Genomic DNA, 11876 nt, shown 5'->3' with positions numbered 1-11876 from the left:
CGTCCGGCACAAGTTCGTTTTATAGCGGCTTGTGTAAAACATCTTTCCAGTGATTAACTCATCAACAACAGCAGTATTTTCCCGTTTTTTCGGTAATTTATCATCTTCACATCTCCAATTGAAAATATTTGTAAATTGTTTCCTGTTTGGTGATAAAATTCTCGGAGTGTCGTTGTTAACTCGGATTTTCTACGGTTTCAAAAGTGGTGTTCTATTAAAGTCAATTGTTTATTCAAATGTTTACACAGATATTGTGTTCCACTATTTACGGCAATTTAACAAATATTCTGTCGTGGTTATGGTGATAAAGTTATCCTTCTTTCGTACAGACGGAGTTTACGGCTCCTTCTCGTCTTTATTCGGTGAAATGTAGTTAAATGTTCTATCAGTAATGGTGGCTTATATTTCTATCAATATTATTTGCAGTGACTCTATTGTAACGTAAAATTTACATATACCTAATGTTTTCCTCATATTTTTTTTTAATTCCAAAAAGCGTTTCCACCATCCTTCATACATTTGTTTACTTCTCTGTATAATTCTTCAATATGTTCCATATTTTGACAATGTACCGTTTAGCCCCTCAGGTGCTGTATATGGTTTACGCAATTGTCCATAATTCTTCTAATGTACTGTGACGTTATTTAGAAATTCGAATATGACAATTTTAACCGTCAAAAAAACATTGACCGATTAATAAATTTGTAATTTTGACGATTTTTGTTATTTGACACTTTTTAAAGAAATACATTTTAAACATCTGATATGTTAGTTGATAGTAGTGCATATAATTTAAAGTTTACGGATAATTATATTGTGATCAACCTCAAAATGTTGAAAAGGCATAGGAAAAATGTAAATGGATATGTGGAGTTATTTCCTTTCAGAACGATAGGTCACTCTTTTAACTAACCCAGACGATACCATGTTTCAATACAATATGCTCTCAGATGTAAAATAATGAGCTGTGTAAGGTCATTGGTTACTATGATCGTACTGCAAACTTCGGTTTGCTTATTTGTTTTAGTTCATTTGATAGTAACGTTGTACTGTTGCCATTTAAAAATATTTTAGGCAGAAACAATCCTTTCCTCTAGTTATAAGAGTGAAACATAAGCAAATGTTGTTAACGCACCTTCTACATTTTTATAATTCCTTTTACATAATATATTTGAATTTAGTGCTATCTTTGTGCCTGTAAGTAATTTGTTTCACATTTAAATTCATTTTACACTACCAAATATTCTCATTTTCATTATTTAAAGAAAATAGTTTGCAAGACACAAAAAAAAAAAAAGAAAAATACTATTCCTGAAAAACTGTTTTAAAATTATTAAAAAAATAGCTTACGGCGGTAAAAATGTCATAAGACAAGCGAAAATAATACTTCTTGGTGGAAAAAACGTTTTACTTCAGGAATTATCACATGAAAAGACCGACCGTATGGAGGCACGTCTTTGGGCAATCTTGACACCGCATGGTCACTCTTCTTTTAACTCACCTGGCCTAAAAGGCCAAGTGAGCTTTTCCCATCACTTGGCGTCCGTCGTCCGTCGTCCGTCGTCCGTCGTCGTTAACTTTTACAAAAATCTTCTTCTTTGAAACTACTGGGCCAAATTTAACCAAACTTGGCCACAATCATCATTGATGTATCTAGTTTAAAAATTGTGTTTTTTTACCCGGCCAACCAACCAAGATGGCCGCCACGGCTAAAAAAAGAACATGGAGGTTAAATGCAGTTTTTGGTTATTACTTCAAAACCAAAGCATTTAGAGCAAATCTGACGAAGGGTAAAATTGTTTATCTGGTCAAGATCTATCTGCCCTGAAATTTTAAGATGAATGGGACAACTCGTTGTTGGGTTGCTGCCACTAAATTGGTAATTTTAAGGAAATTTTGCTGTTTTTGGATATTATCTTGAATATTATTATGGATACAGATAAACTTTAAACAGAAAAAATGATCAGCAAAGTAAGATTTACAAATAAGTCAAAGGACCAAAATGGTCAGTTGACCCCTTTAGGAGTTATTGCCCTTTATAGTCAATATTAAACCATTTTTCGCAAATCTTAATTAACTTTTACAAAAATCTTCTTCTCTAAAACTACTGGGCCAAATTTTACCAAACATAGCCAGAATCATTATTAGGCTATCTAGTTTAAAAATTGTATTTTGTGACTGGGCAAACCAACCAATATGGCTGCTACGTCTAAAAATAGAACATAGGGATAAAATGCAGTTTTTGGCTTATAACTCAAACACCAAAGCATTTAGAGCAAATCTGACGAGGGTAAAATTGTTTATCTGGTCAAGATCTATCTGCCCTGAAATTTTTAGATGAATCGGACAACTCGTTGTTAGGTTGCTGCCCCTAAATTGGTAATTTTAAGGAAATTTTGCTGTTTTGGGTTATTATCTTGAATATTATTATGGATAGAGATAAACTGTAAACAGCAATAATGTTCAGCAAAGTAAGATTTACAAATAAGTCAACAGGACCAAAATGGTCAGTTGACCCCTTTAGGATTTATTGCCCTTTATATTCAATTTTAAACCATTTTTTGTAAATCTTAGTTAACTTTTACAAAAATCTTCTCCTCTGAAACTACTGGGCCAAATTTTACCAAACATAGCCAGAATCATTATTAGGCTATCTAGCTTAAAAATGTGTTTTATGACCGGGCAAACCAACCAAGATGGCCGCTACGGCTAAAAATAGAACATAGGGGTGAAATACAGTTTTTGGCTTATAACTCAAAAACCAAAGCATTTAGAGCAAATCTGACAAGCAGTAAAATTGTTTATCTGGTCAAGTCCATCTGCCCTGAAATTTTTAGATGAATTGGACATCTCGTTGTTAGGTTGCTGCCCCTAAAGTAGTAATTTTAAGGAAATTTTGCTGTTTTGGGTTATTATCTTGAATATTATTATAGATAAAGATAAACTGTAAACAGCAATAATGTACAGCAATTTAAGACTCAAAAATAAGTCAAAATGACCAAAATGGTCAGTTGACCCCCTAATAAGTTATTGTCCTTAATAATCAACTTTAAACAATTTTCATAAAATTTGTAAATTTTTACTAACATTTTCCACGGAAAAGTTCATTATAGATAGAGATTATTGTAAGCAGGAAAAATGTTCAGTAAAGTAAGATGTACAAACACATCACAATCACCTAAACAAAATTTTGTCATGAACTGTCTGCTTCCTTTGTTTAATTCACATATACAAAGGTGAGCGACACAGGCTCTTTAGAGCCTCTAGTTTCGAGAAACTAGCAGAGACCATTACTTTTCAGATATATTGGTATCTCGATCTGTACCACACGAAAGGTTGGTTTCCTTTCCCAGGTTTACAAAATATTAACCTAAATATCTACTTACTTTAACAGTTCATTTTTCACTTATTACATGTATTTTGTGCTTGTTTAAGTAATGTGTTGCCATTAACTTTTATTGTTGATATGTATTTATGTGTTTTCTCATTGCTTAAAACCGTATGGTTTCCAATAATTGGTTACATCAACTTTATTTGAACTTTGGCGGATAGTTGTCTCATTGGCAATCATACCTCTTCTCCTTATTTTAATATTGTTTGTTTTTACAGTGATTTAGATAATAAACCGATGTAGACTACTTTACTCCAATTTTTGATGGTTTTACCAATTATGCCTACAAACGCCCAGCTTTTTAGAGCTTTTGGTCATATGTGCTCTTCAATTTTGTACTTGTTTTGACTTTCTACCTTTCTTCATCTGAGCGTCACTGATTAGTCTTTTGTGGACGAAGCGAACGTCTGGCGTATTAAATTTGAAATTTGGTACCTTTTTAAAGCTATTATTCGTGTGTTTCTGTTTCCTATATATTCTCCAAATTATTTGTATTGTAGTCCTGTCATGTAATGTTGTCATCTTAATTTTATATTTAACATTGTCATAAAAGCGGGAGTTTAATGTTGTTTTTCTGTTGTGTGACTTTAAAGCGTTTTAGAATGTAATGTATCATGCATCAAAACCACAACATAAAGAAGGTATTTACATTTGAAAAATTTTGTTTTGTTTATCCAGGAACTTAATCTTTTTAGTCAGATTAAAGTTAACTTAAGATAATCGATAATGCTTGATAATAATATTAATGGTACATATTTCATTGATGAGGACAATTATTCAGGTTCAAAAACTTATAAAAAAAGGAAAATCACAAAAGTCAGAAAAATCTGATCGAAAATCTGATCGGAAAGTCCATAATCATAATAAGAGATTATTACCAGAAAGCTGTTAATATAAACACTGAAAATAAATCAAAGGTATTCAAAATCTGAGAGCAACATGCATTCATTCAAAGTAAATTTCAAAATTTCATAATATGTCAGTATTTTCATGCAAATAACAAAGTTGTGACCACTAAGTTTGTGATACTTTCGGAGAATTACTGTCATGTATTAGATGAATCACTGTAAATGTTGAAGGTTTTGAACAGAGTGTTAAATCTAGGTTTACATCATTTGATATTACCTAAAATAAGGTAAATTATGATATATTATTGTAGCTCTATCCGGGGTTCGAACAGAAACCGAAGGTAAATACTATTTTCTAACACGAATTATGAAGCTTCCTAACACAATTGATGGTATTTAGTTTCCAGTCTCTCTTATAACTAGTATGCTGATATTAAAAGCAATTCATTTTACTTTGCCTTTATATACAAATAATGTTTATATCTTTGAGCTTCGCAAGCTTTTATTTTATCTCTGCATGAATATTTCAGGTTAATTGCATATAATAAACTTCTACAGCTCTTCACCAATTGATGTCGTTTTTTTTCTCCATGCGATTTTTTTCAGGGGCCCCCAAGGAAATTAACATTATCCAACTTTTTCATCTCAGCTTAATGGAGGGATTACAAGGATCAGGCCTATACCCCCCTCTAACAGCACAAGAACCTCATTTTAACCTATTGTAGTAACGTCGGCCACGTCAGTTGGAAATGGATTATCAATTAAAGGATAACAACCATTATCCACTGTAAACCCTTGGTACAGTGTGGTATGTGTTACAAGCCTTTCTGTAGTAGGATGTTTGACCCACTGGTCAACACATACTCTGATGAAGCCAACATAAAGATGTAATTTGATCGGATGGTAACAGTTGTTACATGATTGTTTGAAAGTAGTTATCAAATGTACCTGGATTATAATTTACTACGCAAGACGCTCGTTTCGTCTACAGAAAACTCATCCGTGACGCTCAGATCAAAATTGTTATAAAGCCAAAAAAGTACAAAGTTAAAGTGCTTTGAGGACCGAAAATTTCAAAAAATTGTGCAAAATACGGCTAAGGTAATTTATTCCTGGGATAAGATAATCCTTTTTTTTTCAACAAATTCAAAGTTTTGTTACATGAAATTTATAAAAATGACCATATAATTGATATACACCGAAGTGCTGACTACTGGGCTGATAATATCCTCGGGGTCTAAACGTCCATTAGCTGTGGCATTAACCGATATGAAACATATGATGTGGGCACAGAATTTCTTTATATATTGTTCGGGACATCCCGGACATGACTTTTTTTTATAGAAGGGTGCCATCGCATTGGGTATAAAAAATCAATTGAGGTCTTGTCTGCGTGTTGCATTTGGTAATTTTGTGCTGTCGTCGTATCATGACCACATATTCGTTCCATAACACATTTGACCCGCAAGAACTTGAAATATAAATGTGAAATTATATTTTATTTGAGAAAATTCGAGTAGGATTTTTTTTTGACATGATAAATAATAACGTGTAACTTCATATTGGTCATGTACAATATGTACCCTACGTAATGAGTTTTTTTTTTGCAAACACGGGATCACTTTCTATGAATAAGTTATATACCGATGTCCGTGTTTTATAATGTTAAATATATGAATGGATACATTTTTCAGCATATCATACGCCAAAGGGTTCGCAATTTCATCAAGCTATATATCAATTAATTATAGATCACCGTACGGCCTTCAATAGTGAACAAAGCCCATTGCGCATAGTCAGCTATATAGGACCCCGAAATGACAAACGTTAAACATTTCAAACGGAAAAACAAACGGCCTAAGTTATGTGCAAAGAACGAAATTCAAATATGTTACACATAAACAAGGACAACCAATGAATTACGTTCTCCTGACTTAGGACAGGCACATGCATACAAAATGTGGCAGGGTTGAACATGCTAGCGGTATCCCAAACCTACCCCTACCTGAGACAGTGGTGCAACATTTTAACATAAGAACGAACCATAAATCAGTTGGAAAAGGCTTTACTCATCCGATGGATACAAATAGAAATACATCACAGAGTTGTCGTTGCCAGTAACTTGTATATCCCATCAAAAAGAAGACAATAAGTACAGATCTGAGAGAACTTGCAGTTACTGACAGATAGTTCAAGGCCAATAACAACTAATAAATAAATCATGCATCTTAGACAAAATTATCAATCAGTACACATCCAAAATCCAATTGATTTAGTGTAAAGACGTCATAAACAGTTAGAGAACAACATGGCCTTCCCATGCCAAGATACAGATAGCGACATATTGTGGATCCATTAATGTGTATATGAAGATAACAATAATACTTAGTTTGCTTTTAATATACTAATAACAGAATCAATATTAATACCAATAAAAACAATATTCAATGATCTAATTACAATCACTGTGTTGAATAGGTAACCTTTTAGAATAGGTTTATTTAAAGGAATGATAAGTTTACCAGGACCGTTTCTAAATTTCCGGGCACGATAAACAATTTCCGTTAAAATGAGGATGTGCTATCCCGTTTAAAATAAGGTACAACCAAACTTCAAAACCAAATCTTTATATTTATGGCAAATTTTAGTAAAGGTTTAAGTAATGTGTGGTAACGAAATCCCTGGCTTGATAATTTACTAGGAATACATAGATTACGTTTGCTAAAAGAAAAGAAAAAAAACCACCAAAATAAACACGCGCCTAGCGAACTAGTTAGGGAAATAAACACCGTACGATAGTTCCAAAGGAACATCACCATTCAAAACTGAAAACTGAAATCGTCCTTTTTGCTGTGATTTTTGTGTGGAGTTTCCGGTGTAAAACTGAAATATCTAAATCAAGGAAAGGACAAATATTACCGTTTAAATTTGATTAAACATAAGTATGGTGAAATTTTTCAATCAGTTGCATTTTGACGGGTCTTTACTGAGTTTGACCATAAACTGTGATACGTAACAGTACAAAAACAAGTCTGCTATTTTAGAGGACCAATAAATGTCCATTTGAATACACACAACCTGTCGATAAACTTTGTTACCGAAACGTATTTTAGTATTATAAAGGAGAATGTTAACAGCTTCAATCATCTGATCACATTTCCAGTAAGTATATCTAGCATGTTCCCCTTTCTCATTAAAGAAGAAGGCTTTAAATGAATTGCAGCAAATAGATTATAAGACGTGTCACGGTACTTATCTATCCTAAGTTCATGTATTTATATTTGGTTTTGATGTTATATTTGTTATTCTCATAGGATTTTGACTAAAGCGTAGTCCGTTTATGTGTGTGTAACACTTTAAAGTTGTGTCTTTGTTCTCCTCTTATGTATACTGCGTCTCCTTCAGTTTCAGTTTGTTACCCCGATTTTGTTTTTTGTCCAGGGATTTATGAGTTTTGAACATCGTATACTACTGTTGCCTTTATTTGCATTCAGATTTACCAAATGACCATTTAATAAGATATGATAAGATTATTTAGAAGTGTATTGTAAAGAGTAAAAATGTCAAAACTGTAAACAGAATCAAAACGAACATCAGCAATACATTTTGACTCTACGATGAAAGTGTTAATCTCTTTTTTTCACAATAGTATTTTACCATCAGTAGTAAATATGAATAAAGACATATATTTATGTCAGTCTAACGAATAAGACGGATGTTTAGACAGAGTCAATATGAGGGTAAAACATATAGGACCCAAATCGCACTCAATGACCCTACACATTTACAGTTGAGACGCATGTCGACAAAACCAACACAATTTCTTCTCTTACAACCCAAGCAGATTATTTTAAACATTTCGAAGATATTCATTTCCTTAGAAAATACGGAAAGTATTTGCAATAAATGGCCGTGCAATTTTTTTAAGTGGGGAAATATGGGCATGGAGAAACAGTGGCTATATGAATACGTATTGTCAACTTTCTGAGGGCGAGGAAAGTCAATGATATAAATTTGCCCGTAGGTAAATTAAATCCTGCCATTTTTTTCCTTGGGAAAACTGGCATAGGGGGGAAATGGCTATATCACAACGAAACGGAATATATCTATAAACGAAATTTGACATGCTCCATATATTTTTGTTTTGCCTATACGGAGCTATACAGATCTAATACTCGAGATTTAGGCTTGCGTAATCGGATGTCATTAATACTGTATTACTTTTGCAATGACAGCAATTGAAGAAATGATTTTATCAGATAGAGACTCCAGATGCAATTTTAGTATTTGATAGACCGATTTAAAAAACGCTGTTGAGGATTATTTAAGTGGGAAGGCAATGAAGACTAGTCTTAATAATGACTTATTATAACTAATATTTTATATAAGAACCAATTGCTTGAATTGTTTTGTGTTCTCGTTAATTAGAACCGTTCATGAAATAGTTCCATGTTAGTGAAGTACATGTATGTCAAAATGTTAAATAATCTGAATTTTGTTTCAAAATCTTAATTAATGTCATTGTTAGGTTGGTTATATCATTTCTAATTTTTCAATATATTATAAAAATTTCCTGGTTTAAATGTTGAGAGATTTGAGTAATGGAGATGAGACTAAACATAATAATATAACATGTAAATAATTTCTCAATAGATAACCCTTTTCTTTGACGGCAGTTTATTGTCCTAACTGTATATCATTTTTAAGAAACCTCTGGCCACTTTGTTAATTTAATTTAACTTATGATATAACGATCTTTTGTCCTCTCAAAACAAGTGTAATATTATGGGTTCGAACTTAAGCGTATTTTAATCGCAAACCATTACAGTCTTCAGTCTATGCATGATACCTCTAGACCACAAGTGCTCACAAATAATCATTTAAATTTAAATGTATAATTGGCAGAGGGATACCTCTATTGATCTTGGGGTCACTAATCTTACATCAGGGTCTCATCAGTAATCATTAACTAATATGGGGCAAAGTATGCGTTTTCCTATTCTGAAACAATGTGCCCAAGCTTCACATGCTTCACTAAACATAAACTGAAAATATCTTTTCGAATAAAACCAGATCCCTATTGAAAGCTTTGGTATCTTTGCCTAACTATTAAGGTATGATTGTGTTAGCTTTAGGCAAACCAATTATAAACTATTATTTAATTAGATTGCTTGTATGTTGAAAGTGAAAAGGAAGAATTATAAGAAACCTCTTTAATAATGAAATTGATTGTTCAAATTCTTAATCATTGTAAATTGTATATCTTTTTGATTGTCAGATCAATGAGGCTTATATATTTGGTTGAAATTCACATAACTTGTGGCTTTTTTTAAAATTCAAATAGATAAGGATAATCTGAAGATAGTAAAAATGACATTTGCCTCCGGACTGTAGGTTTAGTCTTTGCATTACAATGTTTACCCATTTTTGCATTTTCGTCGAAATATTTATAGTCAGAGAGGTTATTATATTACGATTCAAAATTATATCAACATGGCGACATTCGACAGTTGACTCTTTGAAGGAGATAATTCTCCTGAAGGATCATATTGACCCGTATTCTGTTGTTGCTTCGTTGTTAGCTTAAGGCAACAAAGAGACAGAGGGGAAATTAGATATACAAATGATCGGGAAAATATGTCAGATCTTAAATAAGTAAAATTAATGAAAATCGTCATTTAAATCCAAACAGGAATGATTTCTTTTTATTAGATTTTGTCTCGCTACGTATCGGCTTGCTGTTCCTAACGGCATCGTCATCTATGTTTTAACGTTTGTGATGACGTCATGCAAAGGAAAAATTTAGGGTGAATTAATATTTTTTACGTAATTGGATAAATATTAATACATTTTTTTTCATGGTTATTGTTTGGTCAATTCGCAAATATCATAGTTTCTGAACCTTTCAAGTAGTGAATAGTGAGCATGTTAAAGTATTGCTATTTACATTTCTTTACGGCCATATGTTTTATATATAACCAGTCGGGGCACTTAGCGAACTCCATAATATTATGGAATTGGCTAAATTTGACTGCTTTATGAAAATCCATAATATTATGAGATTAAATAATATTTCCAGTTATATTATGCGTATCCATAATTTTGAATATTATTGAATTTCATAATTATGCATGAAAAAATTAAATTTGATGTGTCCGAAAAACAATGTTTTGGGTACTGCTAATAAGTTCCGTAATTTATTAATCTTAAAATGCTATTTTTATGATCATCTATTGATTATATTCATCCGACAATCGTCGCCTTTCTCGCGTCATATTTAAAATGCTTTCGTCTTCAATGTCTTTTATCTAGGACAGTATTTTGTACAAGGGAGACAAATCGTGTCGTCTTATAAGCCATATTTTTCTTAAATGTATTATCGTTCCTTAAACAATGAATAAATCGTGTTTTAGAAAATAAATGTAGAAAATAAGTGTGTCATTTGACCTCGTTTTCAATACATTAGTTTTATCAAGGGGAATTGTTACAAAAAAATAGTACACATCCTTCAGACGTCTTTATAAATTATAAATGACTATGTACACAATAGGTATAGAAACACATTACTTTCACGTGTTTATATGTCTTGATTTGACGAAATTTAATTAATGGTCAGATCCACAAAAACTCATTACATGCAATTGTTATTGTTTCAAATTCAGTTTATGTTGCAGACCGTTTTAATGTTGCTTATGTGTATTTGTGTATATTGGGTAAGGTGGGTACATTAATTCGAATACACATGCATACAACGTATTTTTTCTGTCACCATCAAATTTGAAATGTTTCTTTTCAAATCCTTTAAAATTAAAATTGTGTCTGTAAAAGAAAAGTCTCTTGTGTTGTCTTACATGTAAATAAAAATTACATCTTAGAATAAAAATCGAGACATCAAGACAGAATTTAAAAAAAAATCATAATCTATAAACATAGGCAGGTAGAAATTAGATATTCATTTTGATGTATTACCAATACATATTTATTTCGACGTCGGTCAATATTTGATGATAGATACACCTGAGTATTTAAAACAGCACTATGACATGTATGATTGTTATTTTCCTACATAACACGTTGCATATCAAAATTCAGTTATTGTCCATTTGACTTCTATATATCTGCAGAAAAAAATTCTTAAAAAATTAAGATAACATATTGGTTCTTGAGAACCACAAAATTAATTTATATACAAGTATAAAAACAGCAGAAGAAATAAATTGTAAATATTAAACTATTTCAAAGCGAAGCAAGGTCATGTAATACAATATTATTTAGTTCAGCAGTATGATTAATTGGTAAGAAACAGATGACATAATTTACGTTTGATATGAAAATTTATACACATTGCAGAATGAACTCATAATATTAATGCCTAGTTGAAATTATATCACAACATACTAATGGGAGTGCAACCTGTCAAAATAATCTTTTGGAAATAAATATATAAGTACTGTATGAAATGTGGATGATGACTTATGCATGACGACATTTATAATAGACTTTTATTTTTGTTTGTTAATATATAACATTAAAATCGAAAAAAAAAAATCTATTTCTATTTATCCAAATTTATTCGTTGACTTCTTTGCACATTATACTAGTCAAAACACGAAGTTTGTTAGTCAAAATATAATATA

General features: G+C 31.7%; 1 protein-coding gene across 1 annotated transcript in view; it reads left to right on the top strand.

Moving 5' to 3' along the window:
* The first annotated feature begins 3998 nt into the window (after positions 1–3998).
* LOC139504021 (hemicentin-1-like) overlaps positions 3999–11876 on the top strand; it is a 76646-nt gene continuing 68768 nt past the window's right edge. Inside the window, exons 1-2 of the mRNA XM_071294074.1 lie at positions 3999–4032; positions 4551–4580. Of these exons, the coding sequence (XP_071150175.1) occupies positions 3999–4032; positions 4551–4580 (64 nt within the window). The remainder of the gene's footprint in view (positions 4033–4550; positions 4581–11876) is intronic.

This window comes from Mytilus edulis, chromosome 14 (assembly GCF_963676685.1).
Source record: "Mytilus edulis chromosome 14, xbMytEdul2.2, whole genome shotgun sequence".
NCBI lineage: Eukaryota > Metazoa > Mollusca > Bivalvia > Mytilida > Mytilidae > Mytilus > Mytilus edulis.
The sequence above is the reverse complement of the archived record's forward strand: the minus strand, read 5'-3'. Positions and strand labels throughout refer to the sequence as shown.